Source organism: Balaenoptera physalus (assembly GCF_965194825.1).
Source record: "Balaenoptera physalus genome assembly, chromosome: 1".
NCBI lineage: Eukaryota > Metazoa > Chordata > Mammalia > Artiodactyla > Balaenopteridae > Balaenoptera > Balaenoptera physalus.
Window position 1 is genome coordinate 91,336,190 of NC_138882.1, and position 27,084 is coordinate 91,363,273.

General features: G+C 36.9%; 1 protein-coding gene across 4 annotated transcripts in view; it reads left to right on the forward strand.

The window, feature by feature from the left end:
* Positions 1-27,084, forward strand: part of WARS2 (tryptophanyl tRNA synthetase 2, mitochondrial) — an 86,638-nt gene that overhangs the window by 38,812 nt on the left and 20,742 nt on the right. For all 4 annotated transcript variants that reach the window (XM_082459679.1, XM_082459680.1, XM_082459681.1 and 1 more), the window contains exons 2-3: positions 2,428-2,685; positions 26,554-26,634. In XM_082459679.1, coding sequence (XP_082315805.1) covers positions 2,428-2,685; positions 26,554-26,634 — 339 coding nt within the window. The remainder of the gene's footprint in view (positions 1-2,427; positions 2,686-26,553; positions 26,635-27,084) is intronic.

Below are 27,084 nucleotides of genomic sequence, written 5' to 3' on the forward strand. Positions count from 1 at the left end.
ACCACGGGTGGGTTAGATACTCTTGAAGAAGAAGAAGAAGGTAGAAAGACTTGCTCCACCAGGTCCCAAGACTTATTAAAAAGGCAGCTGCGGTACTGGTGCAGACATAGACAAATAGACCATGGACCAATGAGACAGAATAGAAAGACCAGATACAGACTCAGACATATAGAGATACTTGGTTTATGCTGAAGTGGCATTGCAGAGAGCAGTGGGGAAAGGATCTTTTCAATAAATGGCAATGGAACAATTAGGTATCCATATAGGGGGGAAAAAAGGAGAGAAAATAAAGTAGATGTCTACCTCACACCATATGCAAAAAACTCCAAATGGATACAGACTTAAATGTGAAAGATAAAACTTTAAAGCATGCACATACATATGCTTTATATATGTATATATGTATATACACACACATATCTTCATGAACTCAGGATATTAAAAGATTTCTTCTATGACATAAAAATCTGGTCAAAAATTATATATTTGAAAAACATCTTTTCATCAAAAGATAACATAAAGGCAAATAACCACATAATGAGAGAATATATTGGCCACACATGTAACTGACAAAATATTAGGATCCAGAATATACAAAAATTCTTAAATCAATGAAAAAATAATCCAAGCTGAGAAAAATAGGCAAAATAACTTGAATAGGCTCTCCACAGAAGAGGAAATAAAAATACCAAAAACCATGAGTTCTCAACTTCTCTAATAATAATCAGAGAAATGCAGTTAAACCATAATGAGATTCTACCCTATATCATCAGTTAGCTAAAAATAGAACTACTGGCAAAGTGTTGGTGAGGATGTGGAACAATAGGAATTGGTGGTAGAAACTGCAAATTGTTACGTACTGATACTTAGGAATAGTTTAGTATGCTGTAGTACAATTGAAGGTATGTATGCATACCTTATGATCCAGCAGTTCAACTCCTACCTATGTACACTGGAGAGACTTGGCACTTAATACACAAATATACATGTAGAGAATATTCTTTTTTTTCTCCATAACTTTTTTTTTGTTTCAACAGAAACGTTGCAAAATGATGCAATGAATGTAATGAAGTCTTAATAGATGGTGGTTAAGCAAAACATGGTAGCTAGAGGAAGAAGCGTACATGAGCTTTGAAGTCAGTAATACCTGACTTGAAATTTCAGTTCCACCTATTAGTTGTGTGGCCATAGGCAATCTATTAATATTTGTGAGCCTCAGTTTTCTCATCTGTAAATTAGAGGTAATCATATGCCTACCATATTGTATATTATAAGGAATAAATACATTAATGCATATAAAGCACTGAGCATAAATGCCTGAAACATAGTAGTTGTCCAGTAAATTATGGTTGTTATTAGTAATTTTTTATTATTGTTAAAAATGATAATGATGCATTTTATCATTTATCTGTATTAAGGACAGAAAATATTTTTTAAAAATTTGTTGCACTCAAAAGCTTACAAATACAGAGGCACATTTTTTTTCCTTCTCATTTCCTATTATAACTTCAATAATAGACAGTATAGACCAATGGGTTAGCATGACCATGTCAAAAATGATTTTATAATTTAAAAAATTATGCAGAATTAAAGACATCGTTTGAAGAAATAAAAAACCAACTATGATTTTATCAAAAGTAAATGGATACTGAAGCGTGAAAAAGTTAAATAACTTTATCAAGAAGCAATATCAGAAATAGAGTATAGGTTTCCTAATTTTTAGCCCAGATCCTGTACATTAAATGATAATATCAGCAATTATTTTTATTTTTTAATTTTATATTGGAGTACAGTTGATTAACAATGTTGTGTTAGTTTCAGGTGTACAGCGTAGTGATTCAGTTATACATATACATGTATCTATTCTTTTTCAAATTCTTTTATTTTTAAAGAAAACTGAATTAAGTAAGAGTAGCCTTTAGCCCTAATGCTAAGGCCTTCATTGCCTTAACTGCAAAATGAATGAAGTCACGTGAAAAACCCCTGGAGCCCCTTTAATCTCCAGTGAAATTTGATTCTATGTCTGAAGTCTCTGTAACTGACCACCAGAACCACAGTCATCTTTTCCTCTTGGGAACTCTTGCCTGTACCCCACTATTTACCTTTCCAAACCAGTCACAATTGTGTTGTCATACTGTACTGTTACTTTTATTTTCATAAGCATATCCTCTATCTCCAGTTAGATTGGAGATACAGACCTTTTCTTATGTGCCTTTGTGTTTGTAAGCTTCTAAGTGCAAAAAAAAGATTTTTTTAATATCATTTCTGTCTCCTAATAGCACCTAACATCGTGCTTTACAAAATAAATGCGTTTAAGGATGATGACTGTCAGATTGCAGTTAAAAAAATTGCGTAGCCATCAAACATGGGCATAGGATTCATGGATTCTGCTTCAAAAGCAATTTTGTTTGTTTTTCTTCGTTCCAGAAAGATTCCGGGAAGCGAATATTTTCTGGCATTCAGCCTACAGGAATCCCCCACCTCGGCAATTACCTGGGAGCCATTGAGAGCTGGGTGAGATTACAGGACGAGCATGACTCCGTGCTGTACAGCATCGTTGACCTACATTCCATCACTGTCCCCCAAGACCCAGCCGTCCTCCGGCAGAGCATCTTGGACATGACGGCTGCTCTTCTCGCCTGTGGCATAAACCCAGAGAAGAGCATCCTTTTCCAACAATCTCAGGTCAGCTTCTCAGATTAGAACCGATAAATTTTTTTTTTATTTTCAGATTGAGGAAAAAATCGAATGGTTTATATAGCTCCCGGTTTTGATTTTTTTTTTTTGACCCTTCAAGTGTGACTTCCTGAAATGCGACTGTTTCATTTTCATGTTTTCCCTATATTCATATCATTGAGTATTATTATAATGCAATAGTATTTTCAACTTTTCCTCCACTGTACTAGGTAAGTTTATAATGCTTCATAAACCAAAAAGTTGTATCCCATTAGTACTTTCTAACCCTGGAATTGTTTTTCTGTACTGGGTTGCATTCAAACAGATGAATTCATGCTGTTGACTAGTCTCCTGGTGATGAGGGATAGAATTTTAGCGACTGATGGTTTTACGTAACTCCGATGTTGCTTTATTGGGTATTGCATTTGGAAGGTCTATTGGATAAGTCCCAATGTTCATTCTTCGTATAATAACTTTTGAGAAGATTTGAGAGAACTAGCTGGGAAATTGGAAGACAATGTCCAGTGTCTTGAGTCCAAGCCAAGAAAGGCTTTAGAACAAAGCCAAAATTTTTGACTCATATCTTTACTATGGATGAATCAGTTTACTCTTGGACAGGCAGATAACCTGGACTAGAGACAAGGCGCTTCAGAGACTCCCTAGCAAAGAAGGTGAAAATTTTAACTGGATCATGCCCTTATTACATGTCTGCTTTAACCTGGTGACAAAGCCCCAGCCAAGGAATGGTACGTTATACATGTTTTGGCACGTTAACATGTATGCATGTGTGGAATGTGTTATACATGTGTACAACTCCTTTCTTGGTCATAAACTTCTGCCGATCATTATTTTTGTATATATTTAATCACCCACAGAACTTAATATAATGATTCACACAGAGCAACCATTTAAAAATACGTAATCAATGAAAAGAGTATCTTCAAAAAATAAATGCAGTTATCAACTTAAACTTGTTGCCAGCTTAGAGATAATTTGATAGAAAAATAGAATCTAATCATTAAAATGACCATAAAGGCAATTTACCTCAATTTCCTTTTTTACAGTTGGTCAGGAAGCCTTTCCTTACGTATGACTTTTCAGATTCAGTCTTGGACAGATGTAATTGTTATCAAGTACTTGCTTATACTGAGCAAACACCCGCCTCCCTGTAACTTCTAGCCACTCATTTAACTTCCTGCTAAAAATACATAATAAATCAACTCTGTCTTCCACATGACTGCTCTTCCAAACTTGGAGACATTAATTGTGCACCATCTTTACCCTCCAGGTCCTTGTCCCATAGGCCTTACCTTCTTCAAACTAGCTCACCCTAGATCTCTCACCCTCTTGGTTGTCCTACCTCAGAAACACTCCTACCTTCTCTCTGAAAGGAAGGCGCCTTTCATATTTCATGAAACAATGTTTATCCAAACTCTTCACATCCATCTCTGACATTATAATGCTGGTCATCATTAGAGCCAGTTTTGGAGTCACCTAATGCATTTTCCAAAGCATACCATCTTCTCTCCATCTTAGCTGTTTTTGATACAAGCTCTCTTTTGATCCTTATGTGATATTCTTTTTAAAAATTGTATTCTCAGTACTTATTTCCATACTTCTTATAGGTGAAAATGTCTGATCTCCACAAAGTAACCACTTGTCAGTCGCTTTTTAAAGTGACCTTTAAAATTAAAGACTTATTTACAATCACATCCAGTACTTGCACTTTGAGCTCATAGCCCCAGAAATGATTACCATATTCTAAAAGTGTTCTCCTTTTTAAAGGATTTTTAGCAGTGACCTCCATAAATGTATAAAATTTTCAATAATTGAGGTATCTTCTTCCACATGGTACACTGTTGTTCAAAATAGCAATTGAAAGAGTAGCCCACAATATGGGAGACTTTGTAAGAACATTCTCATAAGTGAGGGATAAAAAAATTCACCACCTTCCCTTTGGTTTTTTTATGTTACGTAATGAGCTCACTGGTTCCCAAACTAGTGAGCTCATTATGTGGGTCTAGGTCAGAGAGTGGAGGCAACTGGTGTTGCCTGTTTCCTCAGTGGGCTCTAAATTGGCTCCCAGTTCCCCCTCCTACCCTCCCTGACTTCAGCTCCCTTGGGGGAATTTCGAGAGTTTGCCAGTAAAATTTGAAGAAAGTACTCATCAGCCCACATTTCACAATTTGTCCCACAAAGACAGTATTAAAGACTTCCTCAGGTGTCTTTCTGTCCTCAAGACATGCTTGGTCTGGGCCATTTCCTTCTTTAATTCGGGCAACCAACCTTATTACAACTCAATGGATGGACGGATATTTTATCAGATTTTCTTTCCTTTTTAAAATATTTAATAAAGAAAACTTTAAATATATGCAGAAGAGTAGAGAGAAGAGTATACTCTACCCCCATCATTTACTGACATTTTGTGATTTGTCTAGCCAATGTTGTTTTCTTTGTTGAAGTATTTTATAGCAGATACCACACATCACGACATTTCATGCCCTAAATATTTCAACATGCTTTTCTATAAACTAAGGAAATTTTCTTACATAACCACAATACTGTCATCACACCTAACAAGTTAATGATAATTCCGTATTATCATCTAATACCCAGTCCATGTTCAAATTATGCTGATTCTCCCAAAATGTCTTCCAAAATGTTGGCTTGTTGGAATGATGATCCAGCCAAGGTCTGTGCATCACATTTGATTATGGATCTTAAGTCTCTGTTGTTTTCATGCCTTTTGATTTGTTGATCAAGTTTTATTTCCTGTAAAGTTAATCCTTCTGCACTTAAAACAAAATTTTAAACTTTGGTTTTTATGCTCCCACTTTTTTCTTTTTTTTTTTTTTCCTGATATGGTATGTATTTTTTTAATTGAAGTATAGTTGATTTACAGTGTTGTGTTAATTTCTGCTGTACAGCAGTGATTCAGTTATACATATATATACATTCTTTTTTATATTCTTTTCCATTATGGTTTATTACATAAATATTGAATATAGTTCCCTGTGCTGTACAGTAGCACCTTGTTGTTTATGCATTCTATATATACTAGTTTGCATCTGCTAACCCCAAACTCTCACTCCATCCCTCCCCCACTCCCCTTCCCCCTTGGCAACCACAAGTCTGTTCTCTGTGTCTGTGAGTCTGTCTCTGTTTTGTAGATAAGTTCATTTGTATGCTCCCACTTTTTTCATGCCTTTGATATGTTAATCAGGTTTTCTTTTATTTGCTATAAAATCAGCTCTTTTGGACATAAAAATAAACCTTAATTTTTTGTGCGTCCTCTTTTCACTAATCTGTGTTAGCTGATGTTTAATGGCTAAAAACTGCCATCCCACATAGTTGCTTATCACCATTTATAATAGTTTGACTAGAAACTATGCTTACTTAGTGCCTATGGAGTGCCTAGATATCAGTTCCTCTAGAATGCTGTAAAGCTTCAAGCCGTTCATGGAGGATGATGGGAAGTTCTTCCTGATGCTTTATCTTGAAACTGTGAAGGCATGTATTGGCTTTTGCTTCTTAGGACCACTTTCAAGTAGAAGTATAATTAACTAAGCTAGTCGCCTTCAAACAATTATTATTTTAAAGACCTGGCCCCACATTTGCCACATTCTAGTAGGTGAAAAAATCATCATGGTGTTTGTATTTTATGTCTTGCTATCCAAAAGTCAATTAATTAACAACTGTCTTTATCAACCTGTGGAGTTTTCAGTAGAGGGGGATTGAAAAGAAAATAGAGCATCTTTAAACGTGTAAGATTTACCAGCCGTTTCATGTATATGACCCCTCTTTTAATCTTCAGAACAGTGCATGAGTTAGGCATTACTGTTTTTTCACAGATGAATAAATTAAGGTATAAAGAGATTAAGTAATTAGAAAATCTCTGAGAGGTGCCTGGTACTTAGTAAATGCTCAATAATATCTTCTTAATTAGCTACCTGAGGTCATAACAGCTTGTAGGTGGCAAATCCAGGACTCTTTTTTCTTCCTAAGGCACTACTTTTGGAAGCTATATAGACAGTTTCTGACTTACAGTGGTTCAACTTATGATGGTTTGAAAGCAATATGCATTCAGTAGAAACTGTACTTTGAATTTTGGATGTTGATCTTTTTCCAGGCTGGCAATATGTAGTACGATATTCTCTTGTGGTACTGGGCAGCAGCAGGGAGCTGCAGCTCCAGGTCAGCCGTGAGATCACAAAGGTAAACAACTGAGACACTTACAACCATTCTGTTTTTCACTTTCAGTACAGTATTAAATAAATCACATGAGATATTCAACACTTTATTATAATATAGGCTTTGTGCTGGATGATTTTGCCCAACTATAGGGCTAATGTAAGTGTTCTGAGCACGGTGGAGCTATGATGTTTGGTAGGTTAGGTGTATTATATGCATTTTCAACTTAGAATATTTTCAGCTTAACCATGTGTTTATCAAGACGTAACCCCATTGTAAGTTGAGGAAGATCTGTACTCATGGGGAGAGAACATTTTTCTGTCTCCCACCATGCCTTTGCCTCAGGAGCTGATGGCAGAGGGGCAGTGCAGAGCCAGAGCTGACCTGAAGACCCTGGACTGCTAAATTACCCTCTCACTCCTGCTTCAGTCTCACAAATCGATGGTCCATTCCCCACATTGTAGCCATGGTCATCTTTCTACTAAAATACATCAGCACCTCTCTCCTACCCTCAAGGTAAAAATTTAAACTCAGTTTCTAGAAAGCCCTTCAAGCATGAGGCCCCTGAGAACATCAGGTCCGTGTTTCTTCCACTCCACCGCTTTTATCACAGGTTATTTTGTGTTCAAATGATCTGATTAACTTTTACCAATAATTCTTTAAAGCAGAAGTTAGAGTATTTTCTTCTGGGTTTTTTGTTTGTTTGTTTTTATAAATTTATTTATTTTATTTATTTATTTTTGGCTGCGTTGGGTCTTCGTTGCTGCACGTGGGCTTTCTCTAGTTGCGGCGAGCGGGGGCTACTCTTCGTTGCGGTGCGCGGGCTTCTCATTGCAGTGGCTTTTCTTGTTGCGGAGCACGGGCTCTAGATGCATGGGCTTAGTTGCTCCGCGGCATGTGGGATCTTCCCGGACCAGGGCTCAAACCTGTGTCCCCTGCATTGGCAGGCAGATTCCTAACCACTGTGCCACCAGGGAACACCCTCTTCTGGTTTTATTTTGAGAAAATTTGATAAATTAATTCTTAACTTATAAAACATAAATTAGAGATTATATGTGTAATTTTAACAAGGTTGTTTTTGTTAGTTTATATTGAGAATTTTGCAGTACGTTTAAGCATTTAGTTGATCATTGAATATGATAGGAATTTAGAAAATAATTAGAATTAAAGTGTTGGGAGCCAATACCAGTTAAAATTAGTTATAACTGCATCTCTTCACAGACAATTATTTCCAAATAAAATGAAGAATTTTTGAAATTGTGAGTTAGAGAAAAATATTTTTTATATTATGTAAGGGCTCTTTTCATGTATATCCATTGTGTTAAGCAAAGTACTTACAGATAAATATAAAGACTAGTTCCCCAGGTGCCATTGTTGGACACCAGAGTAAGTTCTAGTAATTATCTGAATTAGGGAAAGAGTTTAGCTATGTTATAATGCTGATTTTACCAATAATTTTTGTCTCCAGTCCCTTGCATTCTTTCTCAGCGGTCTGACTGGAACGATTTAGACTTATTGAAGATTTTTCTCATTATTTTCTTTTTCTTTCTTTCCCACCGGCCTCTAGTCATGGTGCTTCCTCTACAATATGTTTGCCATATGTGGGGAATTTTACAGAGCCTCTCCTCTGAAAGGTGTGTGTGTGCGCGTGCGCATGTATATGTGTGTGTGTGTGTGTGTGTGTGTGTGTGTGTGCGCGCGCGCATGTGTGTGTGTGTGTGAGTGAGAGAGAGAGAGTGGGAGGGAGAGGGAGAGGGATCGCCTGCCTATGTGTGTGCTTGGCAGAGGTTTCCATGCCAATGCCAAAGTCAGTGGTCTCTTATTTCTAGCAGGCCTGAGTGCAGATCCAATCTGATTCCCACAGCTGCCTCTGAGGTGCATGTTTCCACATCTTTAGTTGTTACTTTGCTTGGGATTGAATCACCCTGCAGATGGAAGATAAAAGCTGGAGTTCATAGCTTTAGGCACTGGCTTTCTGCCAAGGCTGGGAGAAAAGGACAGTTTCGACCATCAGACATCATGTTACAGAGGGTCCAAAACAGTCCAGGGAAGAGTCGAGGGAGAAGAATGGAATCTGCAGCTTTGGAATGTGGCCTTATTCTCTAATTAGAGGTAGGTTTTGTTTCCCAGGAAACTAAAATCAATAATAATAATAAAGGAAAGGGGGCTATGGAGGAACCAATTTCTGAATAAGGGCCAAAGGAACTGACTATGTGAATCTTGGCTCACTGAATACAAACAAAAGTTGTACCTGACCCATTCATTGTCCCTTATCTTAGAGGGAAAAAGCCAAAGCCTAAACTAGGACAGAGAATCTTTTGTGTTTTCACTTATCCTAGTAATTTTGGAAGCATATTTGAGTACATATTTGTATTTGTTAAACTCTCAAGTTGTTAGGCTACCAACAACAGGTGTACATTCAACTCATAATAGGAAGGAAGCAAACAAACCTCTATATAGGTTAATGGTCTTGAGGAATCTATTTGTAAAATTGGTGTCACTTCCAAAGTTTCCAGGAAGAGACAAAAGTTCTAAATGGCCCATGGCATAAATAATAAAGAGAAGTTAGGAAAATTATTATATAACTCAAACTCCTCATGTTATTTCCTTCTCTAAAAAGTTTCCACTAGTACCACTTCCTTGCCGAGATCTATACTCATGTGTGACTTGATGAGAAGCTGTAGTATTTGTGCTGCTTGCATCCTGGACTACAGGGTTAGGTCATATCTTAATGACACCTCCAAGAAGAGTTATTTTTTACTATCAGGGCGGTAGTGGAAAGAGTATGGGCTTTGAAGCCAGATACAGTTTGAATCTCACTGTGATCTCTTCTTTTTTTTTTTTGTTTTTAATTGTGAGAATGGGTACCATTTTTTTTTTTTAATTTTTATAATTAATTAATTAATTTATGGCTGTGTTGGGTCTTCGTTTCCGTGCGAGGTCTTTCTCTAGTTGTGGCAAGCGGGGTCCACTCTTCATCGCGGTGCGTGGGCCTCTCACTGTGGCGGCCTGTCTTGTTACGGATCACAGGCTCCAGACGCGCAGGCTCAGCAATTGTGGCTCACGGGCCTAGTCGCTCCGCGGCATGTGGGATCCTCCCAGACCAGGGCTCGAACCCGTGTCCCCTGCATTGGCAGGCAGACTCTCAACCCCTGCGCCACCAGGGAAGCCCCCGTGATCTCTTCTTGTAGTGACACTGGGCAAGTTACTGAAGCTCTCTGAACCCCCTTTTTAATGTCTATAATAGGGATATTTAAATAATATGATGTATAATTCCTGGCAGATGTTAACTTTCTCTCTCGCCCTACATCACCACACACATACTGTCCCCACCCCAGGCTCCTTGATTTGTTTAAGGGTAGAGTGGATTTGGAAGGTGGAGATCCAATTAATGACAGTGCCTCTCTTTATACTCAATAACAAAATATTTTCACAGGCGTTTGTTATCAAAGGTTTTTCAGGACTTTTTAAGAAATATTTCAGACATTCAGAAAAGTATGAAGGTGAATGGCTGCTTTTTGAAATGCTAACCTTTTGGCATACTTGCTGCATGTAGTTTCTAGGGTTTTTTAAAATTAATTTTTATTGGAGTACAGTTGCTTTACAATGTTGTGTTAGTTTCTACTGTATAGCAAAGTGAATCAGCTATACATATACATATATCCCCTCTTTTTTGGATTTCCTTCCATTTAGGTCAACACAGAGCACTGAGTAGAGTTCCCTGTGCTATACAGTAGGTTCTCATTAGTTATCTGTTTTATGCATAGTGTCAATAGTGTATATGTGTCTATCAAACATTACAAGTACAGTCGAAACTTTCTGTTTAGCTCTCTCTAATCCCATTCTGTTTCCTGCCTCCCCAGAGGTAACCACTATACTGAATTTAATGCTCATCATTCCCATGTACGTGTTTATATTTGTATTGCATATAATTTGGCCATAACAATCCATATCATTTATTTTGTATGTTTTAAAACTTTATGTAAATAGCATCATGCTGCACATATCTTCCTGCATCTATATTTTTGGGTGCAACATTAGTTATGTGTTCGAGATTTATTCATTTTGACTGCTCTACAATATTCCATTGTCTGGCTCTATCACAATTTATTTATCTATTTTCCTGGCAAAGGATATTTAGATTTTTTCCAACTTTTTGTTACTGCAAATAATACTACAGTGGGCATACTTCTATATGCTTTTTTTTTTTTTTAATATTAATTTATTTATTTAGGCTGTGTTGGGTCTTCGTTTCTGTACGAGGGCTTTCTCTAGTTGCAGCAAGTGGGGGCCACTCTTCATCACGGTGCGCGGGCCTCTCACTATCGCGGCCTCTCTTGTTGCGGAGCACAGGCTCCAGAGGCGCAGGCTCAGTAGTTGTGGCACACGGGCTTAGTTGCTCCGCGGCATGTGGAATCTTCCCAGACCAGGGCTCGAACCCGTGTCCCCTGCATTGGCAGGCAGACTCTCAACCCCTGCGCCACCAGGGAAGCCCTATATGCTTTTTGTGTACATCTGAAAGGCTTTTGTAGGTGTACATACATAAGAGTGGAATCATGAGGATATATGACATGTATATATATCATCAGTGTTAGTGGATATTGCTAGATTGCTCTCCAAATTGGTATTCCAATTTACATTCCCGACAAGTGAAGAGTTCCTTTTGGTCTATGGCAATATTTGGTATAATTAGACATTTTATTTTTGCCATTATAAAGGATAGAATATGCTATCTCGTTTTAATTTGCATTTTTGGTTTTGTGAGCCTCTCTATCATATCTTTCTTTTCTATTTCATTAGTTTCATTGTTTCCTCTCTTGCTTCTGTTTTCTTTGAAATTACTTTGTTGTTATTTTTCTGACTTCTTAAGTGGACCTCATTAATTTTTAGCCATTCTTCTTTTCTAATATAATTATAAATACTCATTTCCTTCTAAGTACTGTTTTATCAGCATCTACAAAGTTGTGATATGTAGTATTTTCACTATAACTCATTTGTAAATGATTTCTAATTTCTATTATTTCTTGTTTGATCTGTGATTTATTTAGAAATATGTGTTTTAATTTCCAAATACGTGACTCTTTTTCTGAAAACCATTTTACCCACTCGAATGACTAAAATTAAAAATACTGATAGTGCTAAGTTTTGGTAAGGATGTGGAGCAACATGAACTCATACATTGCTGTTAAGAGTATAAAATGACAATTTCTTATAAAATTAAACATATACTTACCAAGTGACACAGCAATTTCACTCCTAGGTATTTACCAAAGAGAAATGCAAACATTGTCTGCAAAATGACTTGTACGTAAATGTTCACAGTGTTTTTGCTCACAATAGTTCCAAACTAAAAACAACCCAAACATCCATCAATGAATGAATAAATAATTGTAGAATATTCAATCAATGGAATATTATTAAACAGTGAAAAGGAGTCTGTAACAACATGAAGGAATAGCAGAAACATTATGCTGGAAGAAGCCAAGGACAGAAGAATTCATATTATGTACTAACATTTTTATGATATTCTAGAACAGGCAGAACTAATCCATAGTAACAAAAAACAGCTCAGTGGTTTCCAGGAGCAGGGATGAGGGAAGGGTGAGGAATTAACCACAAAGCTGTGTGAGGGAACTTTTGGGGGACATTGAACTGTTCTATATCTTGACTGGTGTGATGGTTACACATGTATAGATTTGGCAGAACTCCTCGGACTGAGCAGCTAAAATGGGTCCATCTTATTGTTTGTACATTATGCCTCACTAAAGTTGATTTAGTATTAAAATTTTTTTTTAATGAGTAGGCACTTAGGACGTATAAGTCAAAAGAAAAGAAGAACCCACAGAACTGTGTGAGAACACTACAGGTAGTTCAGTATAGTTGTCATTCAAACATTTAAAATGACAAAGGCAAAATAAATATGGCATAAAAATTTCATCTGAGCTTTGAGTCACCCATTCACAATGAAACCAAGAAACAACCTGCTCACAAGTTTAGTCAGTAAACTAATTATTTTATTTGCTGTTGTAACATGTTCCCTAAACTTCTTGTAAAACCAGCAAAAAGCCCCATGAAACCAAGTGTTGCAACTGTTGACCCCACTCCAAGGAAAGTATTAAAAGAGAGTAGCTTTGGGACTTCCTTGGTGGCACAGTGGTTAAGAATCTCCCTGCCAATGCAGGGGACAGGGGTTTGAGCCCTGGTCCGGGAAGATCCCACATGCCACGGAGCAACTAAGCCCGTGCGCCACAACTACTGAAGCCTGCGCGCCTAGAGCCCATGCTCCACAACAAGAGAAGCCACCGCAATGAGAAGCCCACGCACCACAACGAAGAGTAGCCCCCACTCGCCGCAACTAGAGAAAGCCCGTGCACAGCAACGAAGACCCAACGCAGCCAAAAATAAAAATAAATTAATAAATTAATTTTTTAAAAAGAGAGCAGCTTTGCCGAGGATAGTGCTTTGAATTAGACTGAAGGGATCTTTACTGCCAAGAATTTTAGGGAATTTTAGTCAAGAGTTAAAAAGAGTTTAAAATAAGAATATGAAAATCATCTTATGATATAAGACTTTCATCATTTTTGTTTGTTTTTAGATGATATTTTAGTTCATGTTTTTCCTTGTTTAAACATTATTTATCCAAATCAAAACAACAACAAATATATGTAGGAAGAGACATCTTTTACAAACATATTTTGTACTTATTTGTTATATACTACAGGATAAAGAACACAACCCAGGGTTGTGGGTTTTTTGATTTTTTTTTAATGAAGCACAATGTGACCTCTAATTTACCTGTGCTTAGTCTTTTCTTCTTATACTTCTTTACTACTCTGATTCATTGATATATTAACTGCTCATTCCTTTTAAAATTTTCTCTTGACTCCAATGTTACAGCAGTAACTTCATTTTTCTCCTACTCTGATAGTTCATTTATTTCCTTTATTGACTCCTCTTTAATCTCCAGAATTCTGTCCTGAGGTAGGTAGGTAGGTAGGTAGGTAGATAGATAGGTAGATAGACAGATAGATAGATACATAGATAGATCTATTCTATATATATATATATATATATATATATATTCTGCCCTCTTGAAGTCTCATCTACTTCTATAACTTTCAGCCATTTTCTCTCAAATCTTGTCTCTATCCCTGACCTTTCTTCCTAGTTTTTTGTGTTTCTAGCAATCTTCTAGACTTCTCTCTCTGGATATCTTTCCAAAATCTCAATTTCAACATATCTGAAACCAGATCTTTCCTTTTTACCTCTAACCAGCCCCTCCACTTGAGTTTTTAAAATAATTTGGGATGAAATTCACATAACATAAAATTAACCACTTTTTCCCAACATTAGATATATGTTTATATTTTTTCTTTACACAGACTTTTTTAAAAAACTGAGGTAAAATACATGAATATAAAATGTACCATCTCAACCATTTTTTAAGTGTACAATTCAGTAGTATTAAATATATTCATGTTACTGTGCAACCAATCTCCAGAACTGTTTCATCTTGCAAAACTGAAATTCTGTACCCATTAAACAGCGATTTCTTCCCCTCCCCCCAACCTCCAGATGCTGGCAACCACCATTCTGCTTTCTGTCTCTATGAGTCTGACTGTTCTAGATAATTCATATAAGTAAAATCATACAGTATTTGTCTTTTTGTGACTGGGCTCATTTCACCTAACATACTGTCCTCAAGGTTCATCTATGCTATAGCATGTGTCTTAATTGCCTTTCTTTTTAAAGCTGAATAATATTCCATTGTGTGTATATATCACATTTTGTTTATCCATTCATTCATCTGTCAATGGATATTTGGGTTGCTTCCCCCTTTTGGCTATGTTTAATAATGCTGTTGTGAACATGAGTATACAAATAGCTCTTTAAGATCCTGCTTTGGATTCTTTTTTTTTTTTTTTTTAGTCAAAGTATAGTTGATTTACACTATTGTGTTAGTTTCAGGTGTACAGCAAAGTGATTCGATTATATTAATTCTTTTCCATTATAGTTTATTACAAGATATTGAATATAGTTCCCTGTGCTATACAGTGAATTCTTGTTGTTTCTTTTGTGTATAAACCCAGAAGTGATATTGCTGGATCACCTGGTAATTCTATTTTTAATTTTTTTAGGAATCACCATACTGTTTTCCATAGCAGTTGGACCGTTTTACGTTCTGACCAACAGTGCACAAGGGTTCCAGTTTCTCCATCCTCATCAACAGTTGTTATTTTCTTTTTTGTGTGTGTAGGTTTTCTTGGGTTTTGTGGGGTTTTTGTAATAGTAGCCTTCCTAATGGATATGAGGCAATATCTCATTTTATAGTTTTAATTTGCATTTCCCTAATGACTAGTGATGTTGAGCATCTTTTCATATGTTTGTTGACCATTTGTATAACTTCCTTGGAGAAATGACTCTTCAAGTCCTTTGCCCATTTTTTAATCAGGTTGTTTTTGTTGTTGTTGTTGTTGTTGAGTTGTGGTAGTTAGTTCTTTATTTTCTCCCACTTCACAGGTTGCCTTTTCACTTTGTTGATTATGTCCTTTGATGAACAAAAGTATTTAATTTAATGTGTCCCCAAAATCTTCATTATTTTTTAGGACCTAAGTTTTGGGGGCTATCATATATACCCACATGAAAATTTAACATAAAATTTACTCAAGAGATAAATTTTATAAAAACAACAATAAACCGTCTGCCATCATGTCCTCTACAGGATAGCTCTCTTATTCTTCCTCAAGGTAGGAATTGCTGGGGGGGGAGGCATGTTTATGGTAGATTGTTATCATTCCTAATTATTCATGTTCATTTCCTGTAAGAACAATGATCAGCAAACTTTTTCTGCAAGAGCATAGATAGTAAATAGTTTATGCTTTGCAGGCCACAGGTGCTGTCACCACCCTCTTCACCGCCACCTCTTCTCCTCTTCCTATTCTTTTTCCTTCTCCTTCTTCTCTTTTTTTATATTTGACTACCCTTTAAAAATGTAAAAACCATTCTTAACCCATGGGCTGAATAAAAACAATCCACAGGTCAGATTTGGCCTGTGAGCAGCAGTTTGCTAACCCATGTGTATGAGGATTATATGGCCTCATCCATTGCCGCATGACTGACAGTGCCTTCGATAGGAGAAGCATCTGTTCCTACTTCACTCATGTTGGGCTCGTCCACATGACTTGCTTTAGCCAATGGAAAGTGAGCGAGCATGTTATACACCATGGCCAAGCAGGATGTTTACAAGCCATTCCATGTTTGTTCTCTCTTGCTCTTCCTTCCTTCTAACTCCTTCAGTTTGTGTCCTAGAATGAGAAGGTATGTAAAGCAGAGGAAAAGCCAGCCTACAGCTACTAATATGTGATGTGAATGAGAAAGAAACGATTGCTGTGGGCCGCTTATTTAGGGTTGTTACCCAGCATAGCCTAGAAAAAGCTGACTAATACACTGCTATAGGTAAAGACGTACATATGTATACACATACACACACATATACACACTAAGCAATAGGACTTAGATGGAGGTGACTTTTAAGTCTGGAGCAGGCTTATAGAAGCTACTTATTTAGCTTTGGAAGTATTGGACTAAGAAAAAAGCATAGAAGAATCCAAATGTGTACAGATAGATATTCATTGGCAAACATAAATACTGACGGGAGGCAGACCAGTTGAAGAGAGTGAGTGAGAGTTTATCATTGATAACAGAGTTCTTTTAATTTAAATTGATCCCCAAACAAGGTTCCTGTTAAGGGGATTTGTGATGAGGATGATAAGAGTCTAATAAAAATAACTGAGCATGAAATTGCTAGTTTCCAAGAGGAAATGATAAATGGGAATCTGTGAGTCTGAATAGTCTTCCAGGTGTCCTAACCAAAACTTATAGTACCTGATTCCTGGGAAGATAACATTTATATAGGAAATAGTAAAATCCTAAGGGGCACTTAGACATTTGATCTAAGATTTACTGAATCAGCTAATTGCTTGAATGGCTTTGATTGATACCTAGCAGCTGTATTTTTTTTGAATCATGCTATCCTGTACTCTCCTTGTTAATTAAATTTTTCTGAAAAAAATTTAAATTCAGCAAAACACAGGGGATAAAATAACAGACATTCATGTTCCCAACACCAAGGATGAATATTGTTGACATTTTGTCATATTTGCTTGACTTCCTATATTAAACAAATAAAGTTGAAGGACCCTTTAATTCTTTCCTTGCCTACTCCTTTCACCCCTCCTCCCTACATCCCTTTTCTCTATCCCCAGGCAACCAAATCTTGGACTTGGCCTATATGAATCTAGCCAATTTTTCACACTTGTTTTCATGTGTAATCCAATGAGTAAATATAATATTTTTAATTGTGTGGTTTTAAAAAAAAATGATACAAGTGGTGCCATATTGTAGAACCTTTCTGCAATTTTCTTTTTTCATACAGCAGTATGCTTTTGTGATCTCACGTTCATACATCTAAATCTAGTTCATTTCTTCTATTTGTTGTATAGTGTGCCATTATATAAATATGCCACACTTTATTTAGACATCACCCTATTAATAAACCTTTAATTTCATTCATGCATTCATTTAATAAATATTTATTGAGCACTTACCATGTCCTAGGTCCTGTGTTAGGTACTCATGTTACATCAGTGAAGAAAACAGACAAAAATCTTTGCCACCATGGTACCTACATTCTGTTGGGGTAACACAACATAAATAATAACTATAATGAATAAGCCAAACATAAAGTATATTAGAAGGTGATAGGTTATATAGAAAAAGATTAAGGGGAATTGGGAGTGGCATTGAGGGAAATATGTTGCTATTTTAAATAGCGTGGCTCGGTGAACCCCCTTGATAAGATAATATTAAAGCAAAGACTTAATGTGAGGGAGATAGTGAGGTGAATATCTGGGGGAAGAGAATTCCTATCAGAGAAAAGAGCCAGTGCAAAGCCCCTAAGGTGGGAGTATGCCTGGTGTATTCAGGGAACACAAGGAAGTCAGCATGTCTGGAGAGGAGGGAACAAAGCGGGTGAGGAGGAGGATTGGAATCCAGACAGTCACAGGGTTGAAAGGGAGGAGATGATCATGATAGGCCATTGTAAGGACTTCGGCTTTTACTCTGAGGAAATGGGAAGTGCAGGATTTGGAGCAGAGAAGTGACACAATCTATGTTTTAAAAGAGTCACTTCGGCTATTGTTAAGAATAGACCGCATTGTAGCTAGGTTGGAAGCAGGGAGACCAGTTAGCAATCCAGGTGAAAGTTGATCGTGCCTCAGACCAGAGTGGTAGCAGCAGAAGAGGTGAAAGTGCTAAGAGATTCTGAATATATTTTGAAGGTAGAAGCAACAAGATTTGCAGATGGATTAGGCATAGAGTATGAGAGAAATAGAGGAGTAAAGAATGACTCCAAGGTTTTTGCCTAAGTAACTGCAAGGGTGGAGTTGCCACCAACAGAAAGGACAGCTGTGGTAGAGCAGGTTTGGGAAGGAGGGTCAGGAGCTCAGTTCTGGGTAGACTGAGTTTGAGATGTCCATTGGATATCCACACAAATATGCTGAATGGAGAGTTGGATATATGAATCTGGAGTTCAGCAAAGAGGTCTGGCTAGAGTTATACATTTAGAAGTCATCAGTTACACAGATTGTAGTTAAAGCCATGAGATGAGATGAAATTGCAAAGAGAGTGAGTGTGAAAAAGAATGTAAATAAAGAAACAAGGACTAAAACCTGGGTGTCTGCAATATTAAGAGGTCAGGGAGAAGAGAAGGAACCACACAAAGAGACTGAGAAGAAAAAGTATTGAAACTGGGAGAAAAACTACAATAATGCAGTGTCTGGGGAGCCAAGTGAAGAAAGTGAATCAAGGTGGAAGAAGTAATTATTAGTTGTGTCAAATGCTGTTTAATATATCAAGTAAGACAACCACTTTATCTTAACCATTAGCATTGCTGACTGGTGAACGGTTGTAGTGGAGCAGTGGAGGTGAAACCTGATGGAGTGGGCTTAAGTGAGAAGGGGAGGCTCGTCAAACACAGCAGCAGCTCTGGCATCTTTTTCTTCATTGATGAGAACCCATTCTCCCCACTCACGTTGTGAAAGGATCTGGAGTTGGCTTTGATTTGAGGGCCATCTATTCCTGTGGGGAGAAAAATTCCTGTGTGGAGGAAAGTGGAGGTCATGCCAAAGATCAGAAAATCAGGACTACTCAAACTACATTATCTTCATTGCCACAGAATAATTAATGGATGATGCATCAAAGAACAGTTGTGATGAATTCCACCTGCATAGTTTTTTAAACAGCCTTATTGAGATAAAATTCATATACCATACGATTCACTCATTTAAAGTGTACAATTTAATGACCTTTAGTATATTCACAGAGTTGTGCATCCATCGCCACAATCAAGTTTAGAGCATTTTCATCACTCCGTGATGAAACCCAGTACCCATTGCCCCTCTCCCCTCTCCATGGCAACCTGCAATCCACTTTGTCTTCTATGGGTTTGCCTTTTCTGAACATTTCATACAAGTGCATTTTGTGATTGGCTTCTTTCACTTAACATAACGTTTTCAAGGTTTGTCTATGTTGTAATATTTATCAGTACTTCATTTGTTTTTATTGTGGAGTAGTATTCCATTGTATGGCTAGACCACATTTTGTTCATTCATTCATGATGAGTCAGTGAACATTTGGGTTGTTTCCACTTTTCCAGATGTTTTCCACATGAAAAATGCTACTCTGAACTTGTGTGTAAAGTTTTTGTATAGTTACATGTTTTTGGTTATCTTGGTATACATCTAGGAATGGGATTGCTGGGTCATATGGTGACTCTATATTTAACATTTTGAAGGACTGTTAAAGGGTTTTGAAAGTGGCTGCACTACTTTGTATGAGAGTTCTACCACCAATGTACAGAGGGTCTCTGACTTAGGATGCTTCAAACGTACGATTTTTCGACTTTACAATGGTGCAAAAGCAATAAACGTTCAGCAGAAACGGTACTTCGAACTTTGAATTTTCTTTTTTATTTTCCTGGGCTAGCGATACACAGTTTGATACCCTCTCATGATGCTGGGCATCAGCGGCGAGCCACAGCTCCCAGTCAGCCACAAGATTACGAGGGCAAACAACTGACAGACACACTTATGACAGTTGTGTACCCATACAACCAGTCTGTTTTTCGCTTTCAGTACAGTATTCAATAAATTACATGAGATGTTCAACACTTTATTATAAAACAGACTTTGTGCTAATTTTGCCCAGCTGTAGCTAATGTAAGTGTTTTGAGCATGTTTAAGGTAGGCTAAGCTAAGCTATGATGTTGTATTTATTAGATGTATTAAATGCATTTTCAACTTAGGATATTTTCAACTCAATGATGGGTTTATCAGGAAGTAACCCCATTGTAAGTTGAGGAAGATCTGTATAAGGATTCCAAGTTTTTCATTTCTTTCCCCACATTTTTTTGTTGTCAGTCTTTTTTTAAGTATCCTAGTGAGTGTAAAGTGGTATCTCAATGTGTTGTTTTTTTCAATGTGGTTTTGATTTGCAATTTCCTAGTGACGAATGATGTTGAGCATTTTTTCATGTGCTTATTAGTCATTTGTATATCTTCTTTGAAGAAGTGTCTTTTCAAATCCTTTGGCCATTTTAAATTGGATTATCTGTCTTTTCATTGTTGACTTATGAGTTTTTTACATAGTCTGGATACAGCTACCTATCAGACATGATATGCAAGTAACTTCTCCTATTTCGTGAACAGTCTTTCACTTTCTTGATGGTGTCCTTTGAAACACAACATTTTAAAATTTTGATGAAGACCAGTTTATCTGTTTTTTCCTTTTGTTGCTTGTGTTATTGATGTCATATGGACTAACAAATCACTGCTTAACCAAGGTCATGAAAATCTACTCCTATTTTTTTTCTAAGCAGTTTATAGTTTTGGCTGTTATTTGAGGTCTGTGATCCATCTTGAGTTAAGTTTTATGTGTAGTGAGAGGTAGGGCTACAACATCATGCTTTTGCTTGTAGGTACATGCCTGTAGATGTTCAGTTGCCCTAGCATTATTTTTTGAAGAGACTATTCTTTCCCCCAATGAACTGTCTTGGCGTCTTTGTTGAAAACCAATTGACCATAAAGGTAAGGATTTACTCCTGGACTCTCACTTCTTTTCCATTGATCTATATGTTCTATCCTTATACCATACATTTTCTAAATTACTGTAGTACTACATTGATCGATTTTTGGACGTTAAACCAAGCTTGCATTTCTGGAATAAATCCCATTTGATTATGTTGTGTAATTCTTTATATATGTTGCTGGATTTAATTTGCTAGTATTTTGTTGAGGGTTTTTGCATCTATATTCATGTCATTGGCCTATAGTTATTTTTGTTATGATGTCTTTGCCTGGTTTTGGTTTCAGTATAATACACGTCTCCTAGAATGAGTAAGAAAGTGTGCCCTCGTCTTTTATTTTTCTAGAAGAGATTGTGAAGAATTGGTATTAATTTTTTCAATGCTTATGGGAATTCACTAGTGAAATCTTCCCTCCACCCACCACCTAGGGTTCATTTTTGTTGTTGCTATGTTTGCTTAGTGACTTTTCTGCAACAATTCTGTAAAGTCTGTCTTCATAGTCATGTGTGGCCACTGCAGTCTCTGCTGGGTTAGCTTAGTACTCAGATAATGATTGAGCAGAAATGTCTAAATGCTTTGTTCCTATATTTTCAACCCTTTGCTGAGGGGCTTACACAGGGCCTCAGGGTGAGCTAGAGGTAAGAGATTAGGATCTTCTCAGCGCTTTCCTGGACGTGTGCACAGCCCTGCACATACTTGTGGCCTGCTGGAGGCCCAGGAATGTGTCAGGTCTTTTCAAAGTACTCTATAAGCATATCATTTCCCAGCTTTTCTCCTTAAGTTTTCTAGACAGCCTCTTGTTTTCTCCTACTGGTATCAGCACCTCAGGCAGCTGTAATATTAAATCATTGCTGATGATTATATTTGAAAAGTGTCCTAGGGCTAGGGCTTTTCCCACTGAGTGAGCTCTAATCAGGTCAAATAATAGCCAGCCCTGCAAATGGGGCTTTTCCCCATTTTCCAAATGGAGAGCTGTCAGACAGGTCGAGTAGTGATGATTCTCTGGGGCTGGATCTTTATGAGCAGCTCCAAACCCTAACATTCCCTTCCAGTGGCTGCTAGGCTGCTGTTTTCATGGCTACCACAGGTATGGGGAGAAGCTAATGGGAATCGGGCAAGTTAAAATGCCACAAAGCTCGCTGTTTTTACTGGGGTTTGGATGTTTTTCTTAAATAAGTACTCTTCAGATTATTGTAAGCCTTTGGCTAATTTTCCAGAGTTTTGTAAAAGTTGACTTTGACAATTTTTGCTTGTGTTCTCATTGCTTTTATGGAGGAACAGATTTTCAGAGGTTATTGCTCTGCTATTCCAGCAGTCCCTCCACCTTATTTTAAGCACCAGAAATGTTTTAACTTTTATTCAAGGCCAAGTATAGTTAGATTTACAAGCCTTTTACCTATTTTCACAAACTGAACACACCCATGTACAAGTTACATGGGTAACTTGCATTGCCCTTTATGCCCCTTTCCAATCACTAAACATCCCTTCCCTAAGATAACCTGTTTTTAAACTTAATATAATTTGAACCATTTAGTATATACTCTTTTATGTCTGTCTTCTTTCATTCAACATTATGTTTGTGAGATTCTTTCCTGTTGTTAAATGTAATTCAGTCTTCCTCATTGCTGTAGTATTCCGTTGAGTGAATATACCACAATTTATACATTCTCTGTAGGTGGACATTTGGATTACTTACAATATGGGGCTGTTACAGTATACTCTTGCACAGATATTTTTGTGAACATATGTAAACATCTCTGTTAGGTATATACCTAGAAATGGAATACCTGGGTCATATGTTATATGAATGCTGAGCATTAGTGGGTACAGTCGGTTTTCAAAGTTGGTGGACCAATTTACATTCCCACAGCACTGTATAAGAGTTCTGTTTACTCAATATCCTTGCCGTACTTGGTAGTATTTTGGGTTTTTCATTTTAATCATTCTGGTGAGGGTGTAGTGGTTATCACATTATGACTTTAATTTGCATTTAATGCATTTGGCCAATTTGTATAAGGTTATCTGCTTTTTTCTTATCAATTTGTAGGTATTCTTTACATAGTCTGTGTACCAGTATATTCTGTATAGGTTTGCAGATAGCTCCTCCCACTCTGTGACTTGCCATTTTTCCCTCTTTTAATGGTGGTGTTTGATAAAGAGAAAATTAACTACATTAATTTTAATGTAGTTTCATTTATCAAGATTTTTGCTTTATTTTTAGTACTTTTTAGATCGTATTAAAAATCCTTACTGACCAAAGGAAAGATGCAATCAACTGATTTAATTTTTTCTGCAAATTTTTTAAAATTTTAAATATTTAGGCAGAACATGTTAGTCTACCCTGAAGAATACCAGTGTTTCCCCATGAGTGTATTTTACAGATGATTGTCCTCTTTCATTCACAAAAACACCAGCAAAGCATCAAGTCTTATACAGCTCTATTCCAAAATATCTTTTATTCCTTCCTTTCAAACCCAGCAATTCCACTGAGTATATTTCTTACCCCATTTATTTCTAATCACCCTGTCTTCTATTTTCAGAGATAACAGAACCCATTAGAGTTGAAGTTCTCTCACTTTCTGCTCTCCACTCCTATCCCACAAGATAGATCCTCATCTGTATTTATTTCTCCTCCTCCTATTTCAGTGGAAGATGTAGGTCTATCCCACCTTAAAAAACAAAACAAAATTTTTATTCTTAATCCCTACTAGTTACCTTCATTTCTATACTCCTTAAAAAAGAAATGTCTTACACATGTGATAAAATTGCATTGAACTAAATACACCCACCCAATGAGTACGTGTAAAACTGGTGAAACCTAAATAGGGTGGATGGATTGTATCAAATTCAATTTCCAGGTTGTGATATTGCACTATATTTATGCAGGGTGTTGCCACTGGGGGAACCTGGGTGAAGGGTATACTGGATCTCTCAGTGTTATTTCTTACAACTGTATGCAAATCTATAATTATCTCAGAATAAAAAGTTAAAAGAGTCTTTCTAAAAGTTATCTATAGTCATAATAACTACCATTTATTGAGTGCTTACTGTGTGCTAGGTACTGTACTAAGCACTGTCAGGTGGATACTGTTGTTAATCTCATTTTATAAATGATGAAACTGAGGCAAAGAGAGGTTAAGTCATTTACACAGGGTTACCCAGCTACTGAGTGGCAGAACTAGCATTCAGATCTGGTAGCCTAAGCTCAGAGAGAGAGTTCTTATCCACTCTGCTATACTTCTTGTACGTCTGCCTTCATATTCTGCCTCCTAGTCACGCTTCAACCCACCCTTCTATAATAGATTTAGCATTCATCCCAATCACTCCCCTGAAACTGCTTTTGCCTGGATCACCAACAAGTCTGTAGCTAAATCTAATGGATTCTTTTTGGTCCTATCCATTCTTTCTGCAGCCTTTGTTATTGTTCATACATTCAACAGATATTTATTGAGCACCTACAGTGTGCCAGATTCTTGTTTTACAACAGTGAACAAGATGGGCAAAACTGCTGTTAACTGAAGAATACATATGTCTTTACTTGTTATAATTAGGAGGTCAGAAATCTTAAATCACTGCTGACTTGTTTGTGGATGGTCAACAGACCACCTTATTGTTCCATGCTTTTGTTTTTCTGTGGCTAAACCAGATTATATTGTTATTTTGTTTGTGATTTCACAACATAAGGCAGAACGTACTATATTTAATACCATTTTCACTTTTCTCCAGATAGAAATCTGACCTTTTCCAAGCAGTTGCCATGAATATGAATAAATTAAGAGAGCTAAATCCTAAAGTATACTACCCTTCTTGTGTAATTATTAATGATATATTAATTTATATTATAAATTATAATATTATATTATAGATAAATTGCGAAAATTAATTGCCTTTGACCTTTTACTTACTTTTTCCAAATAAGGATAATTGAATTAATTAATGCCACATTATTTGGAAACACCAGGAAGATCTCTGCAGAATATTCAATAAGTTTCATTCCATATAGCCAAATAAAAAGCTACTGGAAAATACTTGACTTCATGGAGACATAATGGTAGCTGTTTGCATATCACCAAAGCTGAGCTCTTGAGCCCTAGTTGAAGGAAAGGAATCATCTTGTCTCTTTCCATATGTCCATGGTTATATTCTGTGTTTTTATTCCTTTCCCCAATTCAGTAAAGAAGAAAAAAAAAAAATCTCTCCTACTTCTTCATGTCAAAAAACAGCTCTTGTTTTATTAGTCCCAATGGGAATGTGTTTTGCTTGGTGATTGGAAGCAACTATAATCCTCTTGCTTCCATCCAGGGTTACTGTTTCTGTCTGATAGCTGTTTGTTTACAGCAGCAGTTAGCAATTTGCATGGACAGTGCTGTCAAAGTCACTGCCCTCAATGAACCCCAAATGCCTCTTGGAAGAAAGATGACAGATTCAGCCCAGCGACTTGCAAAACTTTAAAAGCGATTCCTTGTCAAACATGTGAAAAACAGCTCTTCCCTCTCCATGACTTGAGGGAAAAAAACGAGAAATTATCTTATGCCAGATGGCGATTCCTTGCTAGTAAAATAGGCCTGGGCTGATTCAGCTTCATTCCTTTATGTTCCATTTGCAAAACCCACAAAGAACACATTTGGGGCCACTTTTCAGAGCTGGCAACAGCCTCTGCTTTTTAAGGAAATCAGATGGGCACACACACAAAAAGCCACAATGGATGAAGGGCTCGGAATCCCCAGGGTCCAGAAACAGGATGCGTAGGCCTTATATTCTAGGTCACCAATTAGAACCTGGCCTGGACCCAAGAATCATCCCAATTGTTGCCAGATTTGGTGACTTGATTGAATTTGGTTAAAACAAAAACAAATTGGGAAAAGATTATATTTTCTTGTTGACTAAACCTCTTCTTAAAAAAAAAAAAAAAGGGAAGAAATAGAAACTATCTAAAAACATGCTTTCAGATGATAAAGTGATTCCTAAATGTCAAATTCCTCTGGGTCTAAAGGACTCAGTCTTTAAGTCCAGTACCTTTTTTTGCCATTTACATGTAAAATATTACAGCTGCTTTCATATATTTAGAATTCGTTTAGAGAGGATTTGACCAGTGTGTGCGTGTGCATGTGTGTGTCTTAATTACATTGGCTTTTTTAATTGACATATAGTTGACTTACAATATTATATTAGTTTCAGGTGTACAACATAGTGATGCAATGTTTTTATAGATTACACACCATGCAAAGTTATTATAAAATATTGACTAGATGCCCTGTGCTGAAATAGGTGCCTCAGGACATAATGAAACCCTCTCACTGTCAGCTGCTTGCTAGGGATGTTGTGAAGAGGATTTAAACACTAGACTAGTAATGGTATTGGGTAGTTTTGAAGATGTCTTCTTCATCTAAAATTCTATGCATTATGAATTAGCCCCCTTAATTTTTTTAATTACCCTCGTTTGGGGTATTTTTAGCCAAGGTAATACTTGTTGTCTGTTTGGTTTTGCCTCATATGCAAGAAGATATTGACCACCTTTGTTAATGTTCTATTTTATTTCTTCAGGTGTCTGAACACACACAATTAAGTTGGATCCTTACCTGCATGGTCAGACTACCCCGATTACAACATTTACACCAGTGGAAGGTAAATGCCAGTGATCTGATTAATAAACAGAAAGAAGTTCAGTCCCCAATGCAGCTATTTTTCCTCTTTCTGTTTATTTTTGTGTTAGGCTCTGGGAATCCTGAGTTTGCTGGCCTCCCTGGTCTGTTACTCTAGTGGCTAGCTAGACCAGCATCTTTAACCTCACCGCCTCAGGGTATGAAACGGAAAGTAAGAGGGTTCTCTAAGATTCTTTCCAACTGAAAAACTAGATGAAAATATCCAGCTTATTAATTATTTGATTTTATCTGTGCATGGTGGGTCCTGAGTGACCTTTACATAGACTTGGTAATGACTTTGAACGTGCCACGTTCTAATTAACAAACGATCACCATTTCTGGATTACTGGGCTCTGAAGTTGCCTCCACCGGAATTAACTGGCATTAAGGCCAGAATGTTTTCACTGTGGAGAGAAGAGACAACATATTATAT